General features: G+C 41.2%; 1 protein-coding gene across 1 annotated transcript in view; it reads right to left on the bottom strand.

The window, feature by feature from the left end:
* The window catches only part of PLD1 (phospholipase D1), a 1,505,857-nt gene that overhangs the window by 443,536 nt on the left and 1,045,279 nt on the right, over window positions 1–17,042 (bottom strand). Inside the window, exon 22 of the mRNA XM_044070047.1 lies at window positions 10,763–10,876. Coding sequence (XP_043925982.1) covers window positions 10,763–10,876 — 114 coding nt within the window. The remainder of the gene's footprint in view (window positions 1–10,762; window positions 10,877–17,042) is intronic.

Below are 17,042 nucleotides of genomic sequence, written 5' to 3'. Positions count from 1 at the left end.
AATGGCCCCACTCTCATAACTCCATCTACTAAACTACATTCCACTGACTGCAGTTCCTCAGTTCTTGCCCTTAAAGTTTGGCAATTATTGCCACCTGATCTTATTGAAATTAGATATTACAAACAGCTCAGACTCAGTTGAAAGGATACCTAACTGAACAATACAAGTGCAAATGTGAGAACACAGCTCATGTAACCTAATTCTCATAGGTCCACTATTACATTTGTCCCAGAAAATCTTGGCTGCTTAATCTCCTAACCTCTTCAACATATAAACTTATACCCACTGCTTCCCTACCTGTACTATCCATTCCCTACTATTTATCCAATATCCACTTCTCTTATTATTAGGTCTTATATTGCAGCTCTTATTATTCTATAGTTTCAACTCCCTTACATTTACCTTCACGTTGTCCACATTATGCCCATTGTTTTGTATGGACCACTTTTACATCATCTATAACACCTGTATTATGTATTGCATACTCTTGATTCTACTTCTGTTTAAATCTTCTTGTAAATGTATATATATATATATATATATATATATATATATATATATATATATATATATTGTTTACATCTATGTTATGATACTGCACTGTATAAGTTAATTATACATTTAATCTTACTTTACTATTGTTAATATGTATATAACCCAGATTGAGCCTGCAAATAGATTTGATCAGTGCTCTTCCCTGGTAAACAAAATAAAACAGATTTTAAGTTCCTTCCGGATTATTAACCTTTTTATATTTAATGCGTATTAGCACAGTCACAATTTCTTTATTGTCAAAGTTTTATTTATTCACTTTTACGCTTTTGTGGCTTGTATTTATTATCCAATGAGCAAATATTTAACACTGAAGGTTGACAAGCTGTGGTATTTGCCTCCTACAAAGCAAGATCACTTAAAGCATGCTACCAGTGAGGTATGATCATCATCATTTATATTTTGTTAAATCAAGAGTGATATGGTAACTGGTGTTGGGTTTCAAGCCCCAGTAATCTAGAGTATTAGCAGTACTATCTTGTCAGGAAGAGAGATACAAGGAATTAGAACATTCTACTAACCTTTCCTGGGAAATGTGTATGTGTGAATTTGTTAGAGAGACAGGCAATGTGAGAAGGGGCATTGAAAGACACTGTGGTTCACAGATTGTATGCTGATAAAGTGGCCTGTGGTGCCAAGCCAAAGACTCAGATCTACAAGTGGTCAGTGTGTGGTCTTACATATTCCCTTTCTGCTCTTAAGGCAAGGTTGCAGTTGGAGAATTGGTTATTAGTTCAGATTTCTTCTTTTGTCTTTACTTTAAACTGATTGGTATCACTGATGTGTCTCACTACTACCACTCTGGATTCTAGGCCACCAATTAGGGGCAGTGGAGCAGATGCAAGAACTGTAGCTCTGACGCTCACAAATTTGGGTTGTATACTGACTGCCATGACTGGCAGTTGTGATATTCAAATTCAGTCAGTAACGGTTATCTCTGACATTTGGGGGCAGTACTGCAATCTGCTATAAATGATACAAATGTTTTATGACAATTTCATAACAGAATTAACTCTTAAGTACTATCATATGCTTAACCTATATAAGACAAATGGTTTAGAAAAGCACCATGTTGCTGCATATGACTCTTGGAGATTACCTTGATTGAGAATGTACTATTTAATGGACTGATTCTGATACTTTGCTATGTGTTGTTACATTGGAACCATCAACGTGCATCTTCAGTACATACCAGAATTAATATGTTCATGGCACTAAACTTGAAGACACAAAGAAGCATACAGTGAAGCAATAAGTTTTTACAGGTTATTGCTATCAGTATTTCCAAACTGGGAACATTTCCAGTCTTGATTTCAGCATGGCAAGTACTTCCTTTCAGACTTATCCAGAAGTACAGCAACTTACAATACATACATCTCTGTAAACATAACTTGGCAACTGTGTTCTGCTGGTAATCATGCATAATTCCAAGCAGTAAGAGGATGAAAATACAACATGTAGGTTTCCTGGCGTTAGAGTCCTGAGTTCATGTTCCTGACCCCTCACTCTCTACTTACCATTCATGCGTGTTTCTGTGACCATGCCTAGTAGTAATGTAAAACTGAAATTTTAGACCCTACAGTCCTTGAACAAATGACGCCTGATTTCTATTGTTTCCTCTTCTTCTGCCCACAGTACAACCTACCCCAATCCAAATGGGAAAGTTTTCTTTCCTGTGGTTTCTTTTCTCAGCTTCAAGCACAACAAATGTCTGGTGAAAGTAGGTTCCAACATGATGAAGGATTTAAATACAACACAGATTTATGGGACGGCTGCCTCTGATTTTTTAAGTTGCACTTTTTAGATCACAATAAATTTTTTGACAGAGTAAACCTGTTTTGGAACTGAAAATGTGGGCAGATCTACAAAATTCCAGTCTAGTAGAGCTCATCCCGGAAGTTCAGTGCTTGTAGCATTGTGTTCTGTTTGAAAACTGATGTTAACAAAAAAAAGAGAAGTACATAGCAAATGTGGTGAACAAATAAATATTCCATAATAAAAACCCATTGGACAGATAAAGTACAGTTTTGTACCTACCATAAATGTAGATGTCCGAGTGCTAATACAGCTGCAGTAATCACAGATGGGTTCTCTGCCGTCAGGCGGTCCCTCGGTCGGCCGAATTCCAAAGTCTTGGTCCGGCGTCGGTTGTTGTTGCTTTCTCTTCTGACGTCAGTGAGGCCAGAGTATACAAGACACAGCCGACGCCATGTTCTTCAGTCTTTCTTACCCCAGATGTCAGGTGCCCCCAGAAGGAAGGCAATACATAAACTATGCTTATATGTATATATACAAGCAATGCAATATAATCCAAAATAAGTGGTTGCAAGCAAATAAACCAAAGAAGGATAACCCACTCAGGTTGTATGAAGGGGTTGTTAGGCCCCATGCCTTTACCAAGTGGGGAAGGAGGGAGGGAAACCTGTACTGCAACTGTATTATCACTCGAACATCTACATTTATGGTAGGTACAAAACTGTACTATGTTCATCGTGCATACAGCTGCAGTAATCACAGATGGGTAGAGTCCCAAAGCTACGCACAGGGTGGTAGGTACTAGGAGGAACTGGGTTGAGCCAGAATGCCCTGCAAAACAGCAGTGGCAAAGCCTGCTCTTGTTCTGGAATATAAAGGCAGGTGGTAGTGTTTTGTGAAGGTATATACAGAACTCCAAGTGGCTGCCTCCAAAATATCTTTGGTAGGAACTCCTCTGAGGAAGGCTGTAGAGGTAGCTGTGGCCCTGGTGGAGTGTGATCTGATACCTGTAGGAACAGATTTCCCATGATAGGAATAACAAAACCGTATGCAGTGGCCTATCCACTTTGAAATAGTCTGCTTGGAAACTGGCTTCCCTTGAGCCCCTACAGCATAGGACACAAAGAGTTGTTCTGATTTCCTGAAGGGCTTTGTTCTGTCCAAATAGTAATGTAGCTGCCTGTGGATGTCTAAAGAATGTAGTAGCCTTTCCCCTTTGTTTTGAGGATTGGGGTAAAAGGTAGGAAGGTGTATGGCTTGATTTAAAGCTACCCTGGATACCACTTTAGGCATAAATGATGGGTTGGTACGAAGGGCAACCCTGTCCTGATGGAAAATGAGAAAGGGCTGTACCGCCATGAGGGCCTGTAGTTCCGAAACTCTACGAGCTGAAGTGATAGCCAGAAGGAAGGCAGTTTTCCAGGACAAATATTGCAAATCTGTTGAGGCTGCTGGTTCAAAAGGAGGCAATGTTAATTTTTCTAGTATGTAATTAAGATCCCAGGCTGGTATTGGTTGTCTCCTTGGCGGTCTTATATTCTTAGCCCCTCTGAGGAACTGTCGTAAGAGTGGGTGAGAAAATAAAGGAGGATCCGTGTTGAATTCTGCAGAAATGGCTGAGGCATGGATTTTTATGGAAGAAAATGAAAGTCCACTGTTCAGCAGCTCAGCTAGATACTGTAATACCTGAGGCAAGTTCAGTTTTCTAGGGTCCTGGCCTTTTTTCTCATTCCAAGAACAAAACCGCTTCCATTTTGCGGAGTAAGCTTTTCTAGTAGATGGCCTTCTGGCCTCCAAAATGACATCCTGCACCTCCTTGGAGAGTAGGGTCTGTTGTGGTGTTAAGGGATTTTCCATGCAGAGAGATTGAGTGTTTTCAGCTGACTGTGAAGAGTTTTGTAGCTGTGCTGAGTCAGCAGAAGAGGCATTAGAGGCAGGGACCAGGTATGTGTTAGGCTCCTCAGCAGTGGGTACCAGTGTTGCCTTGGCCAATCTGGAGCAATCAGTATCATCTTCGGTCTGTCTGCTCTTGCTTTCAAAAGCACCTTGGGCAGAAGAGGCAGAGGTGGAAATGCGTAAACTGTCCATGCTGTCCAACTGAATGAAAGGGCGTCCACTCTCCAGGCCTTTGGATGAAAGGTCCTCGAACAAAACTTTTCCAATTGATGATTCCTGTGGGAGGCAAAAAGATCTATGTCTGGCCTCCCCCACGCTTGGATTATTTCTGTAAACACCTGAGGATGTAACTTCCATTCATGTGGATCTATCATATTTCTGCTTAAATTGTCTGTCAGCGTGTTTTCCAATCCTGGCAGGTACTGTGCTTGAAGTTCGATTTGCCATTCCAGAGCCAAGTTCCAAAGAGTCATGGCTAGTCTGCACAAGGGGTATGAATGTGTTCCTCCTTGTTTGTTTATGTACCACATTACTGTGGTGTTGTCTGTTCTTATTAGTAATTGTCCTGGATGCAGGAAGTCCTTGAAAGCTGTAATTGCATTTATCACTGCTAGCATTTCTTTTTGATTGATGTGAAGGTGCTTTTCCTTTTGGGACCATTTGCCCTGGATGCACCTGTCCGTCATGTGCGCCCCCCAGGCGTAATCTGAGGCGTCTGCTGTGATAACTTGCTTTGCTTGAGGCTTGCAGAATGGGAGGCCTGTGTTTGCTTGACATGCTTGGGCCCACCATAGAAATTCCTTTTGCAAACATGGGATTATTGGTATTATTGTTTCCAAACTGTGACTCTGTTGAGACCATAGGTTTTTTAGGTACCATTGAAGTTTCCTCATATGCAGCTTTGCACATGGGATTAAAAGAATGCAAGATGCCATGAATCCCAGAGCCTGCAGGATTTTCCTTGCAGTAAGCCTGGTACTTTTTTCTAGTATTTTGAAGTACTGAAATAGTTGCCCCTGTTTTTCTGGCATAAGGTAGGCCATCTGGGTGTTTGTGTCCAAGTTGGCACCCAGGAAAATTATTTTCTGAGATGGTGTTAGCCTTGATTTCTCTTTGTTGATTGTGTATCCCAGAGCATGCATTAACAGTGTCACATATGCCAGATGTTCCAGAAGTATGTGCTTGCTGTCCGCTTGGATCAGGCAGTCGTCCAAATAAGGGTAAATTTGTATCCCTTGAAGTCTGCAGTAGGCAATCACTGATGCCAGGCACTTTGTGAATACTCTGGGCGCAGTAGATAAGCCAAAGGGCAATGCAGAGAATTGATAGTGGATTGAACCTGCAAGAAATCTGAGGTATCTTCTGCAGCTTTGTCTGATTGGGACATGCAGGTATGCCTCCTTGAGGTCCAATGTTACCAGCCAGCATGGGAAGAAGTTGCTGTAATGTGAGCATCTTGAATTTTGGTACGAGTAGAAATGTGTTTAGGATGGATAAGTCCAAAATGGGTCTCCAGTCGGTTCCTTTCCTTGGTACCAGAAAAAGTCTTGAATAGAAACCTTGACCTTGTTCGTGAGTAGGTACCTCTTGAATAGCTCTCATGCTTATGAGCTTTGAAATTTGTAGTTGTGCCTCTGCCCTTTGATTCAGTGGCAGGTTTGGCATGCCTCTCATTTTTGGAAGTGTGTGAAATTGAAATTTGTAGCCTCTGTTTATAATGTCCAGGATCCATTTGTCTGTTGTGACAATATGCCAATTGCCTGCAAATAATGCTAGCTTTCCTCCCAAAGGTGCTGCCAGCTGAGACATGCTTGGCATGGAAATGAGGGAGTCATTGGGTTTGCTTCCTGTATTGCTGTGCACTGTCCTCGCCACCTCTTGGTGCTGGAGTTTGCCATTGTCGGCCTCTATATGATCCTTGTGATTGCCCTCTGCCCCTTGTGCACCTGTATCTACCTCTTTGGGGCTTGTCAGAGGCTGGAAAGGACCAGTTTTTTGAAGGCCAATTTCTGCTAAAACGTGGAGGTTGGACCTGTAAAAAGGCTTTGACCGTTTGCATAGATTTGGCTTTTTCCTCCATTTTCCAAAGTATCTCCTCAGCATTAGTACCAAACAGCACATCCTTTTGTAAAGGAGCATCTAGAAGTTTAGCTTTCACATGATCAGGCAAGTTTTGTTCTCTAAGCCAGGCATGTCTGCGAATGACTGATCCTGTAGCAGCCACTCTACTTGAGGCCTCTAGGGCATCATAACCACATTGTAAAGTATGTTTACCCACTTGCTCTGCACTATGCATCATATCCTGTAACTCCTTCAAATCTGGTTGTTCAGGTTGAGACATTTTATTCCTTAATTGTGATAACAGGAACTGTTGATATTTAAGCATATGAAACTGACAATTTAAGGCCCTCATGGCTAGGGTGGCTGAGGTATATACCTTTTTTCCCCACCTTTCTAAAGATCTTGACTCTCTTTCTGCAGGAAGAGGGTTCTTGGCAGTGGAGGCCTTCAGTCCCTTGGGGCCTTGTGAAATGGTTTCAGGGTCAGCATTATGGCTTTTGAAGAGAAATTGGTGAGAGTTAGGTACTCTGTAGTACCTATCAGGTTTGACTGGTGCAGGAGGCAGAGAATCCGGGTTAAGGCAAGCCTCCGAATAAACATCATCAAGTATGTACAAAACAGGGGGTATCGCCAGAGGTCTGTGTTGAAGTAACAAAAGAAATTCCCTAAGTCTTTTCTTAGAATCTGAAAAGTCTTGGCCTTCCCAATGGAAGTGTTCCCTCAAGGTGTGCAAGGTTTCCCCAAAGGAAAAATCCTCAGGAGGGGATACAGAAGGGATGGACTGCTCTGCATCCGAATCCTCAAAAGGGGAGTAAGAGTGTTCCTCTACATCAGAATGCTCTGATAAAATGGATCCCTGATCAGAAGAGGGAGAATCTTCCTCCACTCTGGGTCTCTTGTCTGGAGGGGGTTGAGAACCTCTGATAAGAGTAATTAAATCCTCAGCCATTTTAAGCATCTGTTTTTTAGGCATGGGGCCTGGGGATGGGCCCTGTGCAACAGGCCTCTTGGGATGCCTGGCTGCTTTGGATTTAGTAAAGGCCTTAATAGAAAAAGAAGATGAGGGTCTAAAGACACCATGGGTGGAGGTGGACCTGTCCACATTAGTAGGCTCAACATTAGCAAAGGCTTCGGTGGTTGTAGTCTGGGAAAGGGCCGAGGTCCCAGCGGTCTCGGGTACAGAGGACACCACCAAAGGAGTGTCGTCGGTAATCAGGGACTGCAAAGGCGTCTCGCTGAGAACCGGACCACGTGTAGCCTGTTTTGGCGTGGTGTCGGCGGGGACCGCGGGCCTCGCATGTCGGTCCTTCTCCTTGCGTTTTTTGGACAAAATGGTAGTCGGAGAGTCCGACGACATCTTATAATCGAAAGCTTTACCAAAATAGTGTTGGGCAAACTCCGCCCGACGCTTAATAGTGTGTTTATTGAAGGTAGCGCAAAAGCGACAGCCCGAGACGTCGTGGTCTGGGCCTAAACAAGGTATGCAGAGGGAATGGAAATCCTTATGCGGTATTTGCTTCCCACAAGAAATACAATTATTAACTTTTTCTGACATCGGTCTGAGGCAAGAAAAGGTTCCCCAACGGGGTACTTAGCTTTAATGAAGACTTCGGTTTCCAAAATTTTTGTAATTCAGGAGCTGGCCAACCGGCACTTGCGAACTGCTTCTGCTTCGGGCACCGCGCGGCAAAAAAGACTGAAGAACATGGCGTCGGCTGTGTCTTATATACTCTGGCCTCACTGACGTCAGAAGAGAAAGCGACAACAACCGACACCGGACCAGGACTTTGGAATTCGGCCGACCGAGGGACCGCCTGACGGCAGAGAACCCATCTGTGATTACTGCAGCTGTATGCACGATGAACATCTAGTAAATTATTTCAAGCAACGCTAGTGATTATGGTTAGGTCCCGAACTGAAAATGGTTAAGCTTAGCAAAGAGAATAATCAAACAAAAATTAAATTTTTTTTGCTTCTACATATGATTTTCTTTCTTGTTCTTCTCAATCCACAACTAGTTACTATTAAAAAATAGTACATACTTGGGTAACATGGTTGTGTCTCACAGCACAGCTTATGGAGGAGTTTAACAGGAATTTACTTTATTTGTAAACATTATCCGTATTAAAATAAGTTGCCTTTATGTACTTTGGAAAAGCAAGTTTTGTATGTATTTTGGCTGAATATTAAGTTACCATAGTTAGACCAACATGGATTACAATTTTTTTCTTCTTAAACCAGGATATAAGCTGAGCCAGTTGGTTTTACAGCCTGAAATGAAACACACTGCCTAAATTGAACAGATTATTCGCAAGCATAATTTGTTTTACTGGGACAATCTTTCCTGCCTCTATGTATATATTTAGAAACAATACAGTTTCATAGGCCTCTATCTCCCAGCATTCTTGGGTACTGTCTCCCAAATGGTCTCAACTAGCATTGGACCTCATCAGTTAACTCTATATGAGACAGGGTCAACTTAACAGAAGCTACTGGGGGAATAACATAGGATCATAGGAAGTTACTAGGCTAATGACTCGAAGCCTAGCCAAGTACTGCTCCTGTTTCCATTATCAGCACCTACTGCTCCTGTCCAAGAGAGACAACGGTGGAACCCTGGTGAATTTACAGTTACCTAGCCAATCGTTCAGATTGCGTTTGAAGAGGGTCAAAGAGGTGCTGTGCCTGACATGAACTGGGAGTCTGTTCCACAGGTGCGGTAGCCTCTAGGAGACAAGCCTGTCCCTCAAACAGGTTCTGTTAATGTCACACACCAGGTTAAGGTCTTTAGAGCGAGTAACCCATGAGCCATTGGACTTACAGATATGCAGCATTTCCAATATAGTAGAGTCAGAGATTGCCTTCTACGCAAGGCAGAGATCACCTCTAAGTAGTCTACATGAAATGGAGTAAAGTGACAGAGATTTCGACTGATCTACAAAGGACAGATGCTGAATACCTTGAATTCTCCTTGTGAAGAACTTTTGTGGTCTCTTCATTTGCTGCATGTGCCAGGAAAGATACATACCAAAAAGGATGGTGTAATTAATTATTGGCCTGATGAGGGAAGAGTACAGGGAGGTTATAACTTTATTTTTTCTGGAGGCAATGCCCTTATGAGATGAGCAATATAGAATGCCCTTCTTACCACTGTGGAGAAACGGTGATCAAAGGTAAGGTTGCTGTCAACCTGTGTGCCCACGTCTGTCACCACTGAGTGCATGCTTAGGGTGTTTCTGCTTATGTGGTAGTTAGTAGGAACATCGCTCTTACTGAAAGGGATGATAATATTTTTTTTGTATTGAGTTTAAGGCCGTGACTTTGGCAGCAATCATTTGTTTGCATAAGACCATCTTGCAGGATGTTGACATCATTTGGGGATTCTAGGACTGCTCCCAGTATGCAGTCCTCTGCAAACTGTCAGTCACAGACTTTTAGATTTTACTTGTACTCTGGAGAAACAGATTCTGAACAGTACTGTTCCCAGGACTGATCCTTGTGGAACACCACTGGTTATGGGTCTGCTGTTGGAGGTGGATTCCCCTATTTTGACTGTATAGGTTCTATCAGTGAGAGCCAGTTAGCGACCCACTTAATGATACAAGGGTTGATACCTAGCCGGGTGAGTTTGTCAATAATGCCTGAGTGGGGAATAGTGTCAAATGCCTTGGCCAAGTTCAGATAGGCTGTATGCACAGTTTTCCCCTTGTCCAGGGCTCTGGTGACTCGAAGAAGTTCATCAGGTTTAACAGGTATGATCTCCCTTTGACAAATCCAAACTGATTAGAGTCAAGTGTTTGGAGATTACCTGTATCTTTGTTGATAATGTCCATGATGATTCGCTCCATGGTCTTGCAGATAAGGCAAGTAAGGCTAATAAGTCTATAGTTCCCGGGGTCAGTGGAAGCACCACCCTTGTGCAAGGGGATAACTGTGGCCATTTTCCATTCAACTGGGATGAAGCCAGTGCTTACACTATGATTGAAACGATTATCCGATGGTGTTGCTAATTCTTGTTGGAGCTCATGTAAGATGCAGCCTGGGATGTTATCAGGCCCCATAGATGTTGTGTTTTTGGCCTTAGAGAGGGTATTTACAACCTGCTCTCTAGAGCTATAAGTTGGGGGACACGTGGAAGGAATGTCATGGGGTATGTATGGTGGGAACAAGGGAGTGAAGTTTTCACAGAACCTGTCGGCTAATAGGTTTGCTATGTCCAGAGGCTCAGTCTATGTAGCATCATTAACTACGAGCTCAGCGCAAATCTGTGTCTTACCTTTTATGCTACAAATGTCACTAAACATAGCTCACAGCATCAATGAACAGACCACAGTTGTTTCACTTAAGTTGAAACAGTTTTACAAACATCAGCTTCACATTTCAGTGAGTTACATAAAAGCAATAATCTACACATTCCCCAAACTGCAACACGATCAAGAAACTCATCACATTCCACAACTTGGCAAAAAAAAACACTCATTAAAATAAAGAAGTGTACCTGTAATTAAAGTACATTATTGCCTGGATAGCATTTCCTCCTCCTGTTGAAATATCGCCTTCAAAGCCAGGTAATAGTGGTATTAACACATACACACGGTATTTCTTGCCTTCCCTGTAAGAAAAAAGAGAAACACTGAATGTGAATATCATTACTTAAAATGATGCCATTCATTGCATCTTAACTTCCATATAGTAAACACTCTAACTTACAACAAATGCAATTTCACTTACAGAGCAAAACCGCAGGCCCTGAAGTGGCTACAAGGAGCCAATGTACACTTGCAATAACTATATCAATCAACATTCCATATTAGGCAACAATGAAGCTCAGTGTCCAAAATCAGAGCAAGTTGTTTTTTTTTTCATTTTAAATCTTAGATAAACAGAAACAGAGGGCAGTACAACAAATTCTTCAGTCAGTAAGTGGCAATTTGGTATATGCTTCATGAACTAGCACACCCCCCACACACACACACAATGCTTAAATATATCTTTTGTTTTACTAAACCACAGTAAAAAGGGAAAATTATACGACATCAATAAACAAGGTAGATCAAGTCAGAAAAAAGGGTTACCTGATTTACATAAACATGTTTGCGGCTCTTAACTTCAGTCAGCTATGGACCCTTTAACTTTATGTTGTTGGAGGGTGGTCCATGAAGTACAAAGTTAACCATGCCAGAGTCATTTTGTGTTTATCTTTAAAGACAGATATCTTAGTTTACTGTAACAGTTTACCATAACTCTCACATAAAAACAATTACAGCCACATGTGGGAAGAGGCAGTTACACAAAGCAAATCCACTCAGATCTTCTATCCCACCCATCCAAAACACCTTTTCCCTATTTTTGCACGAGGTTGGGGTGTCACTTCAACAGTGTCCATAATCTATAACCAAGGTTTACACTGTCAGGTGGCTTTTCCTGCCATGGTGGTACTTCCATATCACACACACATACCTATGGGCAATTTAGTGTGTCCAATCCACCTACTGCATGTTTTTGGAATGTGGAAGGAAACTGGAGCATCCAGATGAAACCTAAATGAACATAGGGAGGGCATGCAGACAACTCACAAAAGGCAACCCAGCTGAGAACTGAACCGGTGAACCTACTGCTGTGAGGTGACAACACTAATCATTGCGACACTGTCCTGCCACCACTCAGCTCCTACCATGTTTAAAACAGTAGGCATCCCAATATACATACATAGATATAAATTTGAAATAAATGCTCATAAAATGGTTAAAATGGTTATGCAGCATTAAATGCTTTTGGGATGCAGCTGAGTAGGTAGCTGCAAACTGAGAAGCATAACAGAGTTTGAAAGATTTCCCTCCTTGCTAGTTGATGCTGAGCATCACTGCAGAGCTGTTGATACTCATATCTCTGGACAATTAATGTCAGGTAAGGACTGTGAGGTTGGCTGATAAACCAATACACCATTAGAACAGCACTGCAACCACAACACAGCACATATGTGACACGGCACATCACTGGAAACAGGGCCCAGGATAGCCTCCCTGACAACAATCTTCAAAGCCAATGACCAATTTCAGTCCATCTCCATGCAGCTCTCAGTCCAGAATAGAGAATAAAGGACTATGAGAAGCTGTAGCCATTGTAAAGCCAAGTCCATTTGAGTATAATGCAAGCACCACCTGAGGCGGAGGTACTGCACGTCTATCCAGCATGAGGCCAAGGTGTGAAGCATTTGATGAGCTGTGAGTGTGTGGACATGAATCTGATACTAAACAGCTGAAACCCATTTTGGAATAAGAAAAAAAAAGATGACGGATTCAAGAGACTAGTAGCAGGCCAATAAAATACAATATCTGAGAAGGGATCAACTGAGACATGAAATAGATTCACATGACCCCTAAAAGCTAACAAATCTACAAGATCTCTTCACTGGCAGAGATAATTATTTGCAAGTGGAATTAATTGCTAAAGCCCTGCAATCAGAAATGGAAACATAGATTCTAAAGCAGTGAAGAGACATCAGTACACCCAGAAAAGACATAAGGAACATACATAAAAACAAAGGAAAACTCATTAACTGAAAGGGACAAAAAAGGCCCTGAAGTTAAAGAAGTGTTTTGGTGAATGATGGAGAATGGTGTGAGGATAGGTGTTCTTGGGTCCTTCATGTCTAAAGTGCAGAACCACACACCCTTACCAAATAGTGGGAGAAGACTTCGGAACAATACTCAGAACTTTTTGCACAGAAGCTGTCTCTAAATTTCTCTGTCCGAGAAAGAAATTGGCTTGATGGCACCTTTTAAAATGAGAGTGATCAATTTGGGAGGAGGTAGAGCAAATACACAGAAGTATTTAGAATCACAGGAGAAGGATTTGAAGATAAATACCCTAAAAATGCTCCTTTCTCCAGCAAATATATGACTCACTGGGCAATAACAGCACACCAGATACTGACATATCTCCCAGAATAAATCAAACTACTTCCTGGAGATGGATTCTGAGATTTTTTCCCCACCAAAAACTTCTTGAAGTACTCTATCCATTTGCTTTGGATATCTTCCAGACTGGTGTGTTGATTGCTGCTGGCATCGCTTAAGAATGGCATCTGATGGCTACCTTCATTATCTGTTGTTGCCTTTAAACCTGATAGAGCTTCCCTGTTCCATCTAAGGAGTCACTTTCCTGAAGTTGATAGTTTTTCTCTGATGCCTTGTTCCTTGTCACTGTGACTGCTCTCTTAGCCTCTGTTAGCCAACCAGTATTCCTCCTTAGCCTGGCCATCTCTTTTATCTTTCATTTCTTCTTGCAATCCTTCCTTCTTTTGATAACTTCCTGAACTCCTACATTCCACCACCAGCTTTCCATATGTACCTTATTACCATACTTGGCTCAGTCACATATGTATTCTATTACATTCACAATCTTCTTTACTGGCTGAAGTTCTAGAGCCCTGAATATTTCCTTAAACACCAGTCCTTTCACTCCAACCAACTACCAGGTATTCCAGCTAAAATCCACTGACCTTAAGAGACATTTCTGACCACTGTCTGCAGCCAACTGTGGCCACCAGTTGTTTATGCTGGGTACCAACAATTTAACTAGGTATGACATAGCAACGTTTGACCTCAATTGCTATTACTTACTAGGCTGAAGTCTACCAGAACTGCATGCAACATTGTAACGGTCTCTCTAGGCAAGCCACGTGTTGAGCACTATAAAGCTATTTGTAAGACCTAAGTTTAGAATGGTGTCTCCATTATTTCTGTTGCCCCACAGGAGTGGAACAAGGTACTCTTCATATCCTGTTCTGTCTATTCCGGTACAAGCGTTATCAACACAAACTCCATTTGTCCTGCTTTACCTAGCAGGCCTTGCATCTGAGCCTGAAATTGGTCAATATTGATCAGTGAGCTACCCTGGTAAACAAATATAAATAAAACAAACTGCTGCCTAAATGTCATCTATTCTTTACCACCACAGTGGTACTGTAGTATTTCTTAAAATAACAGTCATAAGTTACAGAATTCTGGACAAACAGCCTTACCGACACACCATCAATAACAGTTACCCTTGACATTTAGATGGCCATGAGACAGACAAATAAGCAAAGTGGTGGCTATATGTTTATATATATATATATATATATATATATATATATATATATATATATATATATATATGTATATATATATATATATATATATATATATATATATATATATATATATATACACACACACACACACACACATATACACACAAATGTATGGCACCAAGGAGGCAGGATGACAATTCATCTCAAAGAGGCACCTTACTATCATGTCTAAAAAAAACCTCAAAACAGTTTATTCAGAGAGGGAGTGAGAGAGAGATCCTTAAAAAGGCCTTGGATGTGAGGTTATTTTTTCAAAATGCCTTGTACATAAAAATTCAAAAAACTCTGTAGCTAACTTTTGTTTTAATTTTGTGTTTTATTGTTTCACCTGCTGCAACTTCATACCAAACAACTTTAAAGCCCGTATTAGAAGTGTCATACTGCAAAAAACAGATTAACGGTCCATTACAAAAAGTGGTCCTCTATCAGTTGTGCAAAGCTGTTTTGGTCGCGTTCCAGCTTATCTCTCAAATTCTTTGCTCAAGAATCCTGGAAACAGCAATAATAATAATAATAAGGGGACAAATGTGTATAATCATAGCCATTTTTAAATTATTACTCTAATTCACTTAAAAAAGTTAATAGAACAGCAGACTGTGCATCAATGTGAATTATCCGAACTAGTAGTATGAAATTCTAAAGAAAACTAAATATTTCATGAGGGACACGGCAAAATATGAAGCAGCATCAGGAAAGTTGTGTAAAAATCAGATCCCCTACACGATTGAAATTTCAGTATGTCGAACGTCTGATCATCGAAGACCAGAGGATTGAAGTGCGGAAACATCAAACCTACAAATAAATAAATAAATAAATAAAACGTGAAAACTTATTTCACGTTTTTAAAGGGGGGCAAGCCCCACTCCCACCCCCTGCTAATTAAATATACCAACTCCAAGATCGCACCACAGTGAACAGAATGGTAAAGTTCTCTTTCTGCACTGTACAGCGATCTCCCATTTACAAGCTTCGATATTTCAGCACTTAGATCCTCTGGTCTTCGATAATCAGAGGTTCAATGTTCTGAAATTTTCACCCATGTAGTGTTCCCGTAAAATCAGGGACAGTAGTGAGGTATGACTTCCATTAGTCTGATGCATGTACTAAGTATCTGACTGGCTGGTTGTACATGCTAAATCTGCAGCATATACAGAGAAGCTTATACCGCAAGTTGCTTACTGCTCATACTTTTGATCTAATGCCACATGCAGAGGGCAAATTAACCTCTGTGAACATCTTGTTAGAATACACAAACCACGGAGATTTATACTTCACTGACAATGATTGCATAAATGACTCAGATTAGTATATTTTTGCCGAATCATTTCTTGTCATTTTGGTTAAGATTAAGGGCAATTTTCCAAAACAGTTGCTCTCAGTGCAAGTCTGCCCTGATTCCAGTAGACTTACCCTCAGTGTAAGGCTTGTCTGTAGACAAGCACAGAGGGACAGACTACAAAGCACCTTCTCTCAGTGTCAAGTCTTTTGCTACTGGATCCAAAATGTACCATCTGCTACTGTGGTGTTCTTCAATCAGTTTCAGTGCACATTTTTTTCTCTACCAGTAGATGGCGATGTGGTACCAGCATACAGTCCTGCAAAAAATGAGAACAGCTGCTTTGTTTCTAAGGCAGTCTGCTACTGCTCAAGTTTATTTCATCAGGAAACATGACCACTTTAGGCCATCTATTATCAGTGAATGTATAACACTATTATACGAGGAAGCAATCTTACTGTATTATCTATCTTATTATCTAATCTAACATAAATCCTACCATGTTCATACAAAAAGTAATATAACAATTTTGACCCCGGGTTATTGGCTAGACTTAAAATGTTCTTTCACAGCAGCTAGCCAAGTATTCACACCTGAAAATGAAAAAGTTGATGATATTTTTTCAGATGAAAAAAATAAAAAAACTTTTTTGATTTATTTACAGATAAAAAAAAATTTTTGCCAAAAAAAAAAAGTGATTCTGATTTCTTGCAACTGTTCTGCTGTGCATACAAGCAAAACAGTGCAGTTGTGTGCACTGTACACATAAATGTAATGTAGATGCTATATAGATATTGCAGTGTCAGCAGTGGTCTTATCCCTACTGTACTGTGGTATGGTCTGGCCCCGGCCAAAAGAGCCCTAGGCATGGGTCAGCAAGCAATGCAGAACTGCTGAGGCAACCCTGTCCTAGACCTAGGAAAAAAGAGGTAGGTGATAATGCTTTGTAAAGATATGGACAGAGGTCCAGGTGGCAGCTATCAAGATGTTCCTGGTGGGAACTCCTTTTTTCAAAACATAATTCAGGTCCCAGACTGGCGTGGGAGGCCTTCTGGGAGGTCTGAGTCTGAGTTGAAATGACTGAAGCATGGATTTTAATAGAAGAGAAGAGGAGGCCACTATTGAGACTAAAGCTGCTAGGTCCAAGATAAGAGGGGATGGATGGATGGAGGTAAGGCCCTCTGGACTGGCAGCAGGAACAGAATTTCCATTTTTTCCATTTTTGATTTGCTGCTTTTCTGGCTTTGGCTGTGATGATGTCTACAATGCTGTCTGGACCAATCTGGAGCAATGAGGATGGCCTTTGGTCTCTTTTCTCCCTATTTTTGATCAGTACCTTGGGATTAAGAGGCAGAGGAGGGAAAA

The sequence above is a fragment of the Protopterus annectens genome, chromosome 4.part1 (genome assembly GCF_019279795.1).
Source record: "Protopterus annectens isolate FY-2018-M chromosome 4.part1, PAN1.0, whole genome shotgun sequence".
In the NCBI taxonomy this organism is placed as follows: Eukaryota; Metazoa; Chordata; order Ceratodontiformes; family Protopteridae; genus Protopterus; species Protopterus annectens.
Note: the sequence above shows the minus strand (reverse complement) of the source record. Positions and strands in the feature narration are given on the sequence as shown.